The sequence below is a fragment of the Apteryx mantelli genome, unplaced genomic scaffold, assembly GCF_036417845.1.
Source record: "Apteryx mantelli isolate bAptMan1 unplaced genomic scaffold, bAptMan1.hap1 HAP1_SCAFFOLD_20, whole genome shotgun sequence".
Taxonomy (NCBI): Eukaryota; Metazoa; Chordata; class Aves; order Apterygiformes; family Apterygidae; genus Apteryx; species Apteryx mantelli.
This window is the reverse complement of record NW_027118553.1, coordinates 3037289-3053429: the sequence shown is the minus strand read 5'-3', so window position 1 is coordinate 3053429 and position 16141 is coordinate 3037289. Positions and strand designations below refer to the sequence as shown.

Here is a 16141-nt window from a genome sequence, read left to right as displayed (position 1 = left end):
TCCCTGGCCGTGCCCCCAGGCATGTCCCAGGCATTTACCGCAAACAGGATGGGAGCAATGCTCCTCCCTAACCTCACCCACCGCTCACCATTGAGACACCCATCCTGCGACACACTCACTGTCACAGTCTGAGCGAATGCTTTCTCTCCTCTAACTCCACTCCAAGCATGAAATGAGCGTCTCCGCGGGACAGCTCACCTCTGTGGTTCTCCTAGGAGGGGCTTCTCTTTAGATGCCTGCTTTAACTCTCTGGAAAACCCTAGTTCCCTCCTTTCACTAGGCATGGAGGCCATAAAGGGAACACAAATGTAGTCAGAGAAGTGCCAGAATGTATGTTCTCTCTGACAGCAAAGTCCTTCATGATTCTTCTTTACAAGAAGGAAAGAATGAAGCAGATGTTCTTTCTTGTAGGTTGCCTTTCTGGCAAAAGAGGAATGAGGGACCTGTGGCGCTGCATGGAGAAAGGGGAATGGGACAATCATACATCACCAGTGGAGTTTATACTGCTGGGAATGGGCAATGTCCCCTCGCTCCAGACACTGCTCTTCCTCCTCTCGCTCATCATCTACTTGGTAACAATGGCTGCAAACATCCTCATAGTTCTGCTGGTGGTGGCAGACCGGCATCTGCACACCCCCATGTACTTCTTCCTGGGCAATCTGTCCTCCTTGGAGACCTGCTACAGCTCCACCATCCTCTCCCGCTTGCTGGCCAGCTTCCTGACTGGGGACAGCACCATCTCTGTTCACGGCTGTATGGCTCAGTTCTACTTCTTTGGCTATTTTTTAGTCAGTGAGTGTTACCTGCTGGCCATGATGTCCTATGATCGGTACTTGGCCATCTGCCAGCCCCTGCTCTATGCCAGCCTCATGACCTGGAAGGTCTCTCTACAGCTGGCAGCAGTGTCTTGGCTAGTGGGATTCTTTACCTCTACGGTAGTCACTCCTTTCTTATCTCATTTAAGGTTCTGTGGCCCCAGTGCAATTGACCACTTCTTCTGTGATTTTACCCCATTGCTAGAGGTTGCCTGCAGTGACACCAATGTGGTCAGACTGCTAGTTTTCATACTATCCATCCTGGATGTAGTCTTCCCCTTCTTGTTCACACTGGCCTCCTATGTGTGCATCATAGCTGCCATCCTGAGGATCCCGTCCACCGTGGGCAGGCAAAAGGCCTTCTCCACCTGCTCCTCTCACCTCACCATTGTCTCTGTTTTCTATGGCACCCTCATCATTGTTTATACACTACCCAGAACAGCCCCTCTGAGGCAACTCAACAAAGTGTTCTCCTTTTTCTACATCATCCTCACGCCCCTGGTCAATCCCCTCATCTACAGCCTGCGGAACAGGGAGGTCAGGGAGGCCCTGAGGAAAGCACTCAGGAAAGCTCTGGCCTGCACCCAGAGTTCATAGCAGTTGTACACTGTCGTGTACAAAACACTGCTGGTTCTGCAAAGCAGTAAAGTCAAAATGGGTAATAATGTGCTGCATAGCCGCTATCCCTTCAGAATAACACAGCACTGAGAATATTGGTGGTAAGCAGAAGGGAGGAAGAGTGGCTAGATTTCCATCAGCAATTAAATGTATGGTTTACAAGAGAATGGAAATGTCCGATTCTTCATGCTTCCTTTACAGACAATAAAGTGGTATTGCTGTACGTGGGAAGTGCTGCAGTGTTGTCATTTTCTTTTTCTGGGGTGAGAGGAAATTCATCTTGGGTGAAAGGTGAGCAGAATCACACAGAACAGAACAGAATCACAGAAGAGTTGGGAGGAATAGGGAAAGTAGGAAGGGAGATCAGGAGTGGCAGTACTTTCCTGACTGCAGGTTCCTCAGATGGGACCTATCTCCCTCTACTGTGAACATTTCCAGGGTAGGAGGCGGTGTCTCAGCCCACAGCCCTCATTCCTCTTCAGTTTAAAGGTCATGCACACACTGGTAGAGTTGCCCAAACACACGCTGGTGTCTCCTGTCATTTGTGACGGCTTCAAGTTTCCCAGACATCTGTGGGTTCCTGGCAGATAGTGAAGGGAAATAGTGAAGGGTCCAGCTGGGACTGGTGTTGCAAGTGGATGCTGTAGGCAAACCCAGGGCACGTGAAAAGTCCCTCAGTATTGTGCATGGGCAAGACCACTCACACTTGCAGGCAGAGACTTCAGTGCCAGCCTGTCTGCAATTCAGCCTATGTTGAGTGTGACGGATGCATGCAATTTCCCTTCAGAGCGCCTCTTTTTGTCTGTGGTCTCTCCAGGGACCGTTCAGGTCAGCTCAGCTGAAAAAGTCTCCTGGGTCAACAAAAAGCCTTTGGTGAGATGAAGTGGGGCCCAACACCCCAATTCCTGCTAATGTCTAAATCACTGTGTTCACCCCCAGTTTCACTACCTGGAGTGGCCCTCAGAGGTGTGGCGTAAGTGTCTGTGGTGAGAACGCATCTCTGGAAGCTTGTAAGCAGGAGATCCCTTTCTATCCCATGATAATCAGGTCAGCAGAGTCAGCCAAGACAGGCTTTTGACCCTAGGAAGCCCTCAACATCCTTTGTAGGCGCCTTGTCCACCTCTCCATGTTGTCCTTCACTCTCCTCCCTCTCAGTGCTCACTCTCTACCCTAAAAAGCCAAATGGGGACATTTTCATCTCAGGGCCCATATGTATTGTTCCCACTGTACCTCTCGTCTGCCCTCCTGTGAAATCATAACTTGAACTTTAGGAGAAGGGTCAGAGGCACCACTAAAACTAGAGGCAGATGACTGCAGACACCTGATGTTCAATCCTAATCTCATTTATGATTAACCATGCCCATGTGTTTGGATTTTATTCCAGGTTTGGAGAAGATGGACCCCAATTACCACAAAAGAGCAAAGAGGAAGGTGACTAGCATCAGGGAGAGGCTTTGTTTCCTCTACCTGGTCAATGGCAGGCAGCAAAGGACTTGGACTGGGAAAGCATCTTTGCTGGGAATGGTGACAGATGGAAACAGATTGCCATTCTCAGATCATGTGGTAACACATCTGACACCTAGTCTGTGATAGCTGAAGGGTAGCTAGTCTGTCTTTACAGAAGGTGCAAGGAGATTGACACTTCCAGAGAGTAATCGCTTTCCCCCTTCCTAGGAGGACTCTGTGGACCGAGATGAACTGAGATCCCAAAGCTCCTCCTTTGCATCCCCCAGCCACAATGGAAGTGCAGGGGATGCCCTCAGAGGGAGGCATCAACACAGCAGACACACATGCTTGGGGAGATTTTGAAGGATTAATTTCACCCAAGGGCAGAGAAGCCCAAGTGAGACACCCGAGTCTGCAGTGATTGTTGGCTCCTCCTGCCTGCAAGGCTCGGCACTCCTGAAGGGGATTCACCCTCCATCTGTGTGCACCCATCCCATGAGGGGAGAAAACTTGCTCTAAAAGTTGGGTTCTTTGGCCAACTTCCCTAAATGAAAGGAATGGATACACAGGTGTGCCTTGGACACCCTCACATTCCTTCATAAAGAGATCTATGAGTGGGCAATGAATTGAGCCTTTCCTCTGGACATGTCCAAACTGAAGAACAGGAATTCCTCCTTAATTTGCTTGATCTCCTTTACATATTATTTTATACAGGAATTCTCATTTCCCTCTCATTTTTGCTGTCATCCCTATTTCTCCCCAGTAAAACTCTCTTTTTTTTGCTCCAGAGGCTAAATACTGGGAGGAAATGAATGACCTTCCCTCCTGATAGATTGATTTCTACAGAGAGACCTTTTTTTCTGCAGGACTCCCTGGTAAGGCACCATGATTTAAGGACTGAGGTGGTGGGAATGTTGAGGGAAGGGGCGATGTGGTGGCCTTTTAGGTTTGGGTTTGGGATAGGCAATGGGGGGCAGTGGTGAAGGACCCAGGAAGGGGGCACATCTCATGTCCGTATCTTGCAAGACATGGACAGGACATGGAGGCAGACCTTGGGTGGAGGACTAGCTGGTTTGGCAGGTGGTGGTGGTGATGATTTTGGGAGGATGGGGAAACGTGGAGGGGTGGCAGGAGGGACATGTGGCAAGGGAAATCCCTGTGCTGAGGCCAGGCCTGTGCCCCTACTGCAGCCCCCTGGCCCCATGAAAAGGACCATTCACAACAACAGGAAGGTTAAGGGGGGGTGGGGAGAAGAGTTGTCAGCTGGTTGCTTTTGGGTGTACAGTGTGGGAATACTTCTGCCAGGCTGGACTCCTGGGCTTTTTGGGACCTGACGGGTCTGTGGGATAGACTGGGGTCTGGACACCTTGGTTCCTGGAGAGGGAAGTGGAGTCTAACCCCCTTAGTGCTTGGAGAAGACAAAGGGGGACTGGATTCCTCTCTCCTGTATCCCATTGGAAATAAGAGGGTCTCCCTTAGGGCATCACAGACACTCTAGGCAACTCCTTTAGGTGTGGATCTCCATATTGCTGCTCTTGGGACTTCAGGGAGAAAACCCTCTCTTGAGAAGCCAGGATAAACCCCACCTGAACTGCAGTGCCCTCCTTGGTAGGCAACACATTTCCCTGCCTTCCCCCTTCCATCTGGCTGCATCCCCCCAAACCGCAAGATTCACCATAGCCCAGCTGGACAAGGCTTGCTGATTCCCCAGGGGATGGGGAAGGGAAGGGTGTGGGGGAGCGGGATCCATGGCTTTGCAAACACTGCCTCAGCCCCTGGCCATTATAAGGATGGTGCCCTCCTTCCACAAACTCCTGATGCTCCTTAGTGCAGGAGAAAACATAGCTCCCTGCCGAGCCTGCTGATCTGCTGCCATCCCCAGCTGGTTCCTGAGACTGTGCCTGAACTGGGCCTAGTTGGGAGAGGGGTAATTGCTGGTGTGAGAATAACCCACTCAAGCCTCACAGGAGAAGGGCCCATTTTGGCCCATCAGGCAGGAGAAAGGCATCCTGAGGTGGATTGTAAAGGCAGACATGGAGAGATGGAGTACTTCAGAAAAAAAGTTTTGGTGGGCTGTTTTAGCTCAAAAGTCCAGAGCAGGACAAACTCTGTCACTGTCCCTGCTCACTCTACTGCCCGCTTCACCACGGGATGGAAAGGAACTTCTGCCGATGACCTCGCATGGACAGATGCCCCCACCAAAGAGACCTGTGTCTCCCCCAAGGGCCACCCACAGGGCTGCAACAGCACTGAGAGCTGGGATGTAGGCAGGTGCAGGAAAGGGGTTTTAGGGGCAGTTCATCTTCCTCAAGGCCACAGGCTGATCCAGGAACCTTCTGCACCTGAAACTACTTCCCCAGGTTCCCTGGACATGCTATGGAGAGAGAGATGCTCTGAAGACATGCTGCGTGTGGCCTGCATTAAGATCGACCTCAGGATGGGCTGAATCACACACAGGCAAGCTCTGAAGTCCCTGCCTGCAGGCATGGGTGATGTCCACCACAGCTAGTAAATGAGAGCCCTTTCAGATGCCCTCACATTTCACCACTGCCTCTCATTGCTCCTTGTCCCCACAGACCTCCCCTCCAGGTCCCTGCTCTGTTCACCGCACACAGGTGGGTGTCTGGGGTGCCTGAGTGCCTCTGCAGTCACAGGAGGAACTTGGGTGCCTTCGAGCGGCTCGGCTGACCTGTGGAGCTACACTAGCTAGGAGAACAAGGGGATATGGGGTGAGATAAGACTTCCACACTGGCTGTATGCAAAAATGAGAGAGATTAATACCATTACAGGAACCCACATGTAGGACGACATGGCCATGCTGACCTCAGGGAAGAGCTCTCTTTTCAACAAAAAAATCCTTTTTTATTCCCACAGAAAAAGTTCTCATTTACCGGTCCACAGTTTTACTTACATTTATGAAATGAACCAGCCATGACTTTTTCACATTCTTTTCCAAATTAGACATAAATAAACCCTCCAGCCCACCACTGTCTTCCCTACCTGCCCCACAGCCAGGCCACAGCCATTCTGGGGGGAGCAGAGGCCTGGGAGACGCCCCCAGCTGGGAGCAGTGCCTCCGGTGATGCCTGGGGCTGGGGCAGGTACCTCATGGTAGCGATGACCAACACAGCTTGCTGCAGTCCCGCGCTGGCCTGGGGGACATGGGGGTCCTCCCAGGCCACTATGGGGCAGCCAGGGAGCCCAGCGTCCTCCTCGCCACAGGCCTCCATGGGGCAGCTGGGGAGAATGTCCTTGTCCTCACCCCACACCTCCATGGGGTGGCTGGGGGGGTCTTTCCACCATTCCGGGGCCAGGCCCAGATGGGACACAGAGAAGCAGTGGGGAAAGGGGGTCCTTCACGGGGCAGTGGGGCCATGCCATGGGGCGGCTGAGGGAGCTCCCTGGGGAGATCCCAGCCACCTCCTCCCCGTGCCCTGAGGGACCGTGGGGTGCCAGGCGACACCATGGGGACCAGGGGGGTCACAATGTGGGAGGACGGGGGTCACAAAGGGCCCTGACATCACCCTGGCCAGCGTCTGCTGCAGCTCACTGCAGCAATGTGTCCCAGGGCTGGCTGGGGCTATGGAGGCTGCTCGTTAGCTAATTACACAAGTGTGACCCGTGAAGGGCCAACTCTGAGCTGGGAGCTCTGGTGTGGGTCCAAGATAGGGAGGTTGGGGGGTGCCCGTGTCCCAGAGCAGCCAGGGTGTTGGGGCACCAGAGGGCAGCTGGGACAGGGGCTGCTGTGGGGCAAATTGGGCTGGGGGGCTGGGTGTAGGGGGGCAGGCAGTTTTGGGGGGCGGGAGGTACCCGAGATCGGGAATCCATTTGGGGAGAGGAAGAGGACGGAGTCCCCAGCCGCCCCACAGTGGTGTGGGGCAGGGAAGGGGAAAGACCTTTCCTCTCATCCCGCTTTTCCATGTCTTTGCCCCTGGAAAAGGCCGCGAGCCCACGCTGTGAATGTCCCCCCGGAGGCAGCTCTCGAGGGGCCCCAACAGCCCCACAGCCCTGCATGGCAGCCCTGCCCTGCCTATGTCAGCTGGCCAATCAGTTTGTGAATAGGAGGCAGTGAGCCAGTCAGTGTCTTCTGGGGTGGGATGTGCCCTGAGTGACATGCAGAGAGACCAATGGCATTGCCTGGCTGTCACCCCCATCCCTGGCCATGGTACATCCTGGCTGTCACCCCCATCCCTGGATGTAGTACATCCCGGCTGTCACCCAGTCCCGGCCGTGTGTCCCCAACTAATGACCCCTCCAAGGGGGGAAGGCTCAGGGGGGACGGGCAGGGCAAGGTGCCCATGGAGCTCAGGGGAGAAGGTGGGAGGTGGCTCATTCACCACAGCTGGGGCACCCAGAGCTGACTGTGTCTCAACACAAAGGCACCAGAGGGTGGCCTGTGTGTTAGATGAGCAGCTGCACCTGCCGAGGGCATCAGCTGTGCAAACACTTCTTCCTGAGGTCTTCAAGAGTGTGAATGTCTCCCTGAGAGAGCCAGGCCAGCATGGGGGAAGTGTGTACGGGGCCCAGCCCAACACAGAGTGTAAAACCTGAACAACCTCCAAAGGAATTGCGAAGAGAGCAATGGGCCTGAGCTGCCTTCAACCCATGTTTTCCTGCCTGGCGACTGGGGACACCCAGCGTTGTGACATGAGTGTAGTATAGAGACCGGGAATGGGGATCATATGGGTATTGGGATTGAACTGTATATTGCAACTGCTGTATTTTGCTGTATTTTGCACTTGTACTGTGATTCCAGCACATTGCTGTATCACTCTGCTAAATCAAAAATCCCCTGGGGTAACATCAGATATCTTCAAAGTAAACTTTTTTATTGAACGTTGCACTCTCCGCGTGTGGAATAGCTAGAAGAACCTGGTCAGAGAGTGTTGGACTCTGACACAAGAGAGGCCAAGTGAGCCTGGTCCTCCCCTCCCTGCCCTCCATCCATCCCAGCTGGCAAATGGCCTGAACCCCTGATACCAGCCAGGATTTTGGAGAGCTGACAAGCATCTTGGGTTCCTTGGAGAAGCCAGACAAGAAGTAGCTGTGGGATTACTGTGCTCTTCAAGGTCAGCTCATGCTGGCAGCAGAGCCTGGGGAACAGCCCCTGTATTGCCAAGCCAGAGGCCAGAGACCCAGGAGCCACAGGACTGTCCTGATGGCTATGGGAGCTGCAGGTGCTCCCAGCCCCTGGGAGCTGTGCCACCTCGTTGCCTGCTGAGGGACGGGAGGCCAAACCTGGGCTCCGAAGGCTGCAACTCTGGTCCCTTGTGTGTTTGAAGAGGGGGCAAATGATTTTCAGGCGAGCCACAGGTTTGAAGTGCGAATGCCCCATGCAGAGCAGGCAGCCAGCCTGCAAGGGGGCAGGGGACCTCCTGGCCTCTCCAGGCACCTCCTGTCTGGTTATTGGCAGGTTCAAGGAGGCTGGAGGAAGCTTTACCACTGTCTCTGTTCAGCCATGGACCTTCAGCCCCATCCTGGCTGCGCTGCATCGCTGCCAACATCTCCCTGTGGCCCAGCTGTGGGGAGAAAGAGGGGCAGGATGCAGGCAGTTGTGTTTGCACGTGCGGTCCCTGAAGGGCAGGAAACCCTGGCTCTGTTTCTAAGGCGAGCACACGGCTGGTCATGGCTGGGCTGAGCTCAGCCTGGAGCTGCTCTCTGCTTCTCAGCACTGAGCTCACCGTGACCGTGTGGGCCTTGGAGCACCCACGTGCCCCAGCTCTGCCCCGGGGGTCAGGAATAAATACCCCCCTGCTGCTGGAGGACCTCAGGGCTGGCTGTGCCACCCCAGCTCCCCCTCCCCACATCCTTGTGCTCTCTGTGTGTGTCCTGTCTGCTGCCAGCCTCTCCCTCCAGCCCCATCACTCACCTCTCTGCGCTCCTGTGCACCCGGGAGCCCGTCCGCAGGCTGGGAGCGGGCATTAGCCTCCTACTCCCTGGCCATCTCCACGATCCTCTGCAGGAGACTTGCCGTTCTGGCCCTGAGGGGAGCTGCTCCCTCCTGCCTGAGCCGCTCTCCTCAGAGTGGGCACCTGGGGGCCCTGGCCAGGGCAGGGACACGGTCACCATGGGGACACCAACCATCACAATGGCCTTGAGGGCATGATGTCACCTCCATCACAAACCCCTTGTGGTCACCAAGGAGACTCCCAAGACCATGTCCTGATAATCCCCCATGGGGACCCCCCATCACAGTGCTTTGCTGCCCCCATGGGGATCCCCATCTCCATGTCTTTGCCTCCAGCCCTCTGAGCCTGCTTGGGAGCTGGTTTCTGGGGAAAAGGAAGAACCTTCCTCTCCCCAGCTCTGGGCTCCCCTGTGCCTTGCTGAGACCACCGCTCTCCTTGGCTCCTAGGCTCCCCCAGCACTCACAGCCCCTGGGAAGGTCCTCACAGATGTGCTGGCCCAGGCTCACCATGGGAGGGTCCGGTCTTGCAGGGCACCTCAGCAGAGGTCCTCACGCACGGCCTGGGACAGCCCTAAGATGCAAAGGTGTGCCCAGGTGCAGGGGAGCCCTGGGGAGCCCCATGGTGGCAGCTGCTGGGGGCAGAAGAGGCATTTGGGGTTGCAGCACAGCTGTGTCAATCCCTGGGATGGCCAGTGAGACCGTCCATGGCCAGGATGTCCATGCACAGCTCTCGGTTTGGCCCTCCACAGAGGCCAGGGAGGTGTTGCTGCACATAATGCCACAGCAGATGAGTTGACACTTATGTCGCTGTTGCTCTGGGGGTGCCTGGAAAGCTAACCAGCCTGGGTAGAAACCCCATGTGGGTGCAGGGCACTGTCAGAGGAAGCTCCCAGTAGTGGGTGGGGGGTAGGACACTTCTGGGGGAAGCTCAAAGCAGGGAGGGGGAGCAGGGCACTCTCAGGGATGGTCACAACAGTGGCAGGTATCCAGGGCTGTTCTTCAGAGGGACCTTGACAGGACACTGAACCAGAGGCCCAGAATCGTGGGGGCATCCATCCTTGGAGACAGTCGCACCTTGATGGCACCAGGCCCAGGGAAACCTGCTCTGTCAGCTCCACTTGCAGCAGGGGCTGGAGCAGAGACCTCCAGAAGCCCCCTCCCACCCCAGCGGCTCTGTGACTCTGGGAATGGTTGAACGGGTTTCTCTGCGGCTCTCTCTGGCTTCACTGGCATTGCCCGCACTAGTCTTTCTCTTGAGATGGACCTGACCCAGCGAAACCCTGGGGTGAAAAGCTGTCCACACCACCATGCTCACCCCAGACAGAACTCACACATCCGGCTCCCTTTGATGGTCAGTCCCACCCTGCACTCCTTGCTCACCCAGTTTGGAAGGCCCCTGGCCAAGGGAGAAGCTGCTGGTTTTGCTGGGTGAGCAGGGCTCCTTCTGGTGCCGTGTGTGTGTCTGGGGCAGTGTTCAGGAGGCTGGTCTGACCCAGCTCGTGTGGATGGAGGTGTCTTTCTCCAACTCCTCCCATTGTAAAAGGTCTTGGTCAGCATCCTCCTGCCCCTCTTCCTTTCTGGTCAAGTCCACTTGCTCATCCTGCAGCGCTCCCAGGACTCTGCCCTGCTCCCACCTCCAACTCCTTCTCGGGGCAGGGCTTGAGAGCTCTGCAGCATGTCCTCGTGTCCTCGCGTACTTGAAGAGCTCCACTTGCATGAGCTCAGGTTTCCACCAGTTGGGGAACTGGTGTCTGCTGAAGACCTGAAAGGACTGTGGGAGATTGGTGATGGGAGCTTTGCTTCCAGCTGGGAAACGCCTCCTGGGAAGCTGATGTGGTGGCCCGGCTCTCAGAACTGTGTCCCCATGAGTGTGGGGATCAGGTCCTGGCTGACCTGTGGGGACTGTGTTTTTGCCCCGCTCTGTGGTCTGGTCTCCCATGGTGGGGAGAGGCAGAAAGTCTGGCAGATGTCTCTGTCTCTGCTCTTCTACAAGTCTGACCGAGAAGTGTCTCCCTGTGCTTAATGCACGGCAGGGTCAGGGCCCTGCTGGGGGAAGCTCACAGCATTTGGGGGTCAGGGCATTACTAAGGGAAGATCACAGCTATGGGGTGGTGTTGAGGTGTCCTTGGGCTTGCAGGGTTTCCTGGGGGACACCAAGGGCATGAAGGTGCCAGGGAGTTTAGTGGTGTCATTGAGGTCCATGGGGAGGAGGCAGGCAGGTGTGTGGGTTTGTTAGGGCCTGCAGGAAACGACAAAGCCCAGCCAGGAGCATTGAGGGCCTGGATGGACAAAAGAGGGAGAGGAGGTCAAGGCGACTTGGCTGGGATCATGATCGTGAGGGTGTTTCCGTCGCAGTGGGAAGGCCCGTTGGTGAAGATGACCAAGGCTTGTCTGCCCCTCACACTATCATCCTGTGTTGTTCATCCATGTGGGCACCAAAGGCACTGCCTGGGTAGACCTACAAAGCATCAAGCACAACTGCCTGGCTCTGGGGGCGATGACTGGTGGATCTGGGACCCAGGTGGTTTTCTCTTCAATCTTGCTGGTGAGGGCAAAGGGCTTGAGGAGGTCGGGACAGATCCTGTGGGTGAACAACTAGTTGCATAGCTGGTGTCAGCAAAAGGGTTTTGGTTTTATGACCATGGGGCCCTCTTTGCTTGGAAGACATTGGGTCAGGCTGACCAAGCAGGGCAAGAGCATCTTTGCTGACAGCCCAGCAGACCTGGTAAGGGGAGCATTACACTGGGAATGAGAGGAGGAAGAGGATGACCAACAGTCAAGCAAGGAAGTGGTGGAGCAGGTTGGCAAGGAAAGGGTGCAGGTCAGTGTGTCCGTGCTGGCCTGGCCATTCCTGCACCCCTGCCCTCTGCTCCCCACAGGACCCTGGGCTGGCGGTGCTGCTCTGCAAAGTAAGTGGCTGTGGGGTCATGAGGCCATGGGGTGATTCCTGACTCAACTCTGGCCATGCTGGTCAGGAAGGGAAGCAGGCCCAGCCGGACAGGGATCACCACCACTAATACTGCTGGCACATGTCTGTGCTCATGGACAGTTCTCAGAGTGACCCCAGGGCATTTGCAATGGCAGGAGATGTGTTTGGGTGGGTGTCGTAGCATGACAGTGGGGACTAGCTCCAGCCTGTGGTGTTTCACTGAGGGTGCAGGAATCACTCTCCAGTGCCCCTTCCCTGCACCTCCTGGCTCCCCGCTGCCTCTCTGGGGATTGCAGAGTCCTCGTTTCTCCATGCGCACCTGGATTTAGTGCTCTACCTTCTGGTCACTCCACCGTGGACCATCCCTCATTTTGTGAGGCTTCACTCACTGATTCACCACAAAATCCCCCTTTATTATGGAAAGGTTATTCTGGAGGCCAGGTCTCTCATAAATGTGCCCGATGCCTGGTCCTACCTGAGCTGACGGGAATGTACAGGGAAGCACAAACCTACCACCACCACGTTACAAGAGCACTGGGTCCATATACACATATCAGACCACAGAGGACAGTGTGCATATGAGGAGAAAAGCCCTGAAAAGAGAAAGTCCTGCTGCTGTTGGTGGACGTGTCTCCAAGAAAGCTGCAGGCCCCATGCAAAGGCTGCAGGGAGGAAATGCCTGCTGTGGCAGTGGGGGAATGGTCCTGAGGAGCAGAGGGTCTGTCCCCACAGACTTTTTCCACACTCTTCTCCTTTCCACTCTCACTCTGCTTGGAGTGTTGGAATGCTGTAGAGGGAAGGGACCAGCCCATGCTGACAGCCAGCTGCCACCCTCACAGGAGAGGGGTGTGAGATCATACCTTGACTGTGGCCACAGGAGCTGAGCTCTCTTAAGGCACATGGGACCCATGGTCTGGCCACAGCTGTACTCATTGGAGCCTGACTCTGTGCCCCTGAGCTCCCTTGGTGACAGCACCAAAAGAGACACTGCAAAGGGAAACTCTCCTCATTGCACTGAAGGCGTCCAAGCAGCTCAGACTAGCGGGCTCGGAGGTTCTCCCATCTCTGCTGATGAAGGCGGAAGCCTGGCTTCCTGCTTCAGCATGGTCTATTGATCAGATTCAAATGAGAGATTCCTGAGGACAAGTGGCACAAAGCAAAATATTTATTTCTTTTAGGAAAAGGTAACAGAGAAAAGTAAGTGAGAAAGAGAGACATGAGCAACACCTAGCTATGTTGCCAAATACCCTGGGAATGAGGAGCAGATTCACATGGGAGAGTTATTGGTGCTGACATTGTACCTACTGAACCAGTTTCCTCAGTGCATCCTTGAGCTCCTTGTTCCTCATGCTGTAGATGAGGGGGTTCACTGCTGGAGGCACCACTGCATACAGAACAGCCAGCACCAGATCCAGAAGTGGGGAGGAGAGGGTGGGAGGTTTCAGGGTGGCAAAGATTACAGTGCTGACAAGCAGGGAGACCACGGCCAGGTGAGGCAGGCACATGGAAAAGGCTTTGTGCCGGCCCTGCTCAGAGGGGATCCTCAGCACAACCGTGAAGATCTGCACGTAGGACAGTACAATGAAAACAAAACACCCAAAGCCTAAAGAAACACTAATCACAAGTGCCCAAACCACCCTGAGGTAGGAGAATGAGCAGGAGAGCTTGAGGATCCCAGGAATGTCACAGAAGAACTGGTCCACAACATTGCCTTGGCAGAGTGGTACTGAAAATGTTTTAGCAGTGTGCAGCACAGCATTGAGAAAACCACTGACCCAGGCAGCCGCTACCATTTTGACACAAGCTCTGCTGCTCATGATGGTCCCGTAGTGCAGGGTTTTGCAGATGGCAATAAAGCGGTCATAGGCCATGACTGTGAGAAGAGAATACTCAGCCAAAAAGAAAAAGACAATGAGAAAGAGCTGGACAACACATCCTGAGTAGGAAATGGCCCTGGTGTCCCTCAGAGAATTGGCCATGGATTTGGGGACTGTCGTGGAGACTGTGCCAAGGTCCAGAACAGAGAGGTTGAGGAGGAAGAAGTACATGGGGGTGTGGAGGTGGTGGTCACAGGCTACGGCTGTGATGATGAGGCCGTTGCCCAGGAGGGCAGCCAGGTAGATGCCCAGGAAGAGCGAGAAGTGCAAGAGCTGCAGCTCCTGTGGGTCCGCAAATGCCAGGAGGAGGAACTCGTTGAAGGAGCTGCTGTTGGACATTTGCTCCTTTGCAGCACAGGGGGACTGTCCAAGGAAGAAGAGACATTGACAAGTTAGGGCAGACTTCTCTGAGCAAACATTTCTCATAACCTCCCACAAACACACACACGTTACTTCTCCCCATCTCAGCAATGACTCTGTGGCTTGAGCTCTGGTTTCTGCTGGCTGAGTTTGACATGAGGAGCAGGGGCCACTGCCCATGGGCTCCAGAGGAGTCAGCCCTGACCTACAGCACTGCCGACATGGGAACAGGGGTGACTACATTGTTATATTACAAGTTCCAGTCAGATTTCATCCACTCATATTGCTGAAGGGATTTTCAGCACCTTTACTCCCACTTCCACATAATGTGCGTTCATGAATAGTTTTAAGGCTTTTTTGGTTTTCTTTAGCTGACCCTGTCACACGGGAGGAGGATTCTTGGAGGTAGAAATCCTCAGCATTGCTGCTGCACTCAGAGTGAGCAGCTGTGATTTCCAAGAGGCAAAAGGATTCACTCTGGCTTTAGTGCAGAGGGAGCAGAGCTGTCTGTCCATCTGCCTTCTTCCCAGCTGCCCTGTGCTCACACCTCGGAGGTGGAGGACAGTTGCACTCGTGTTACCCAGAAAAGAAACCACACCGCGGAGAGCAGAGGAATGCACTTGCAAAGTGCCCATCAGCACTCTTTCTGAGGGTACGTGAGGGAGGTCTCAGCCCTCCCCTTCTAGCCAGCAACACATCAGTCTTCTTCCAGCTGCCCACATCCAGCCACCCAGCAGCAGCATGTCTCAGCGTGGCCTCAGTATCTAGGTGGCTTCTCCATGGGGCACCTAGATAACACACAGATGCAATGGGAGAGCTGTGTCCTTGTGGAGGGCAACTTGCAGCCCAGCCAGACACCCCAGGGAAATGGCTGAATGTCCTAAGGATGGGATGTCCTGATGTGAGAGTTGGCTCATTCCCAGACCCCCCACACTGCATTGCACAGACACCCACAAGCAAGAGGGTTACTTGGGCACCTCATTGTCAAGGACACTTCTGCATGGCAGGACCCGCAGGATCAGTGTCTGAACTGCATCAGAACCCCCCCTGCCCAAGAGAGCCCAAGGGGAAGCACAAGGGCAGCATGGGCAGGTGGGAAACATGGAGCAATACCATGATATTTGTGGCGAGGGAGGCAGGGCCAGGGAGGGACAGAGGGGCACTCAGGAGTGTCTCCTCTCCTGCATGTCCGGCTGCCGAGGAAATGACAACTCCTGCCCTGCACCCCACAGCCTTGAGAGCAGAGGGCTGTGCTGGCTGGGAGAGGAGAGGAAGCGTTTACAGTTGATGGTTTCCTCTCACACTTTGAGCATGACTCTGCTGTCTGGAGCCGTCCCTGAGGGGAGCTGTTTCTCTGTCCCCACATCTCTCCCCTCTCAGTGCTCACAGACACCCCATCCACCCACTGTGAGCTCAGCTCTGCCCTCCAGAAACCTCCCGGGGGCAGGATACTGCCTAGGGCACCTCCATGTCTGCAGGTGCTATGGAGCAGGTAAGAGAAACCTTGCTGAGGCTGGAAAGGTGATGCTGGCTCTGTCCTTCGGCTGAGGGGTGGATGAAGGCATTTGCTGAGTCCCTCCCAGAACTGATCCTCTCTCAGTGTCACTGTTTTGGAGCCTCCGTCCCCTGTCTAAACCTGACAGATCCAATCCCATTTCACTCCACCCAAACAGAAAAGAACTGAAAGCACAGACTCATGACAACTCCTCCTCTTCCAGGTATCCCCTGCCTTGGCATTCCTGTTGAAAAGTCTCCTCCGGATATGTTCCCCAGCCCTGACCCACACAGCAGCCTCTCAATGGGAGAAAGTACCTGCCCTGATGAGGGTCTCTCCTCCCACCTAGAGCTTCTCCCCGCAGCACCATGGGGAGTTCTCCAGACAGGCTGAGTGCTGATTCTTGCAGGCAGCAGAGTCACTGCCCTGGGCACACAACACCCTGGGGCGCAGAGACACTGCTCTGAAGTACAGTCCATGCAGACCTGGGTGTGCACTTCTTGGCTTCACACCCCTGCAGCCATCCCTGGAAGAAAGGAGAAGGATGCCCTGTCCCTCTGACCATGTGGCTGGGAATCCCTGCTCTGAAGCATCTCCCCATCCTGGGAGAGCAATCTTTAAAAAAACAGTCATGGCATGGACTGGGTTCAGAAGATGCCTCCAGAAACATCAGTAGCACTGCCCTGCGGTCAG

The 16141-nt window shown here is 55.0% G+C and overlaps 1 protein-coding gene across 1 annotated transcript; it reads left to right on the top strand.

The window, feature by feature from the left end:
• Positions 1–455: 455 nt before the first annotated feature.
• On the top strand, positions 456–1412 carry LOC136995973 (olfactory receptor 6B1-like). The gene has a single exon (XM_067316968.1). The coding sequence runs from the start codon at positions 456–458 to the stop codon at positions 1410–1412; it is 957 nt and encodes a 318-aa protein (XP_067173069.1).
• Positions 1413–16141: the final 14729 nt, after the last annotated feature.

Bases quoted from the DNA above. Each gene is read 5' to 3' on its own strand.
- LOC136995973 (XM_067316968.1), top strand. From the start codon at position 456: ATGGAGAAAGGGGAATGGGACAATCATACATCACCAGTGGAGTTTATA.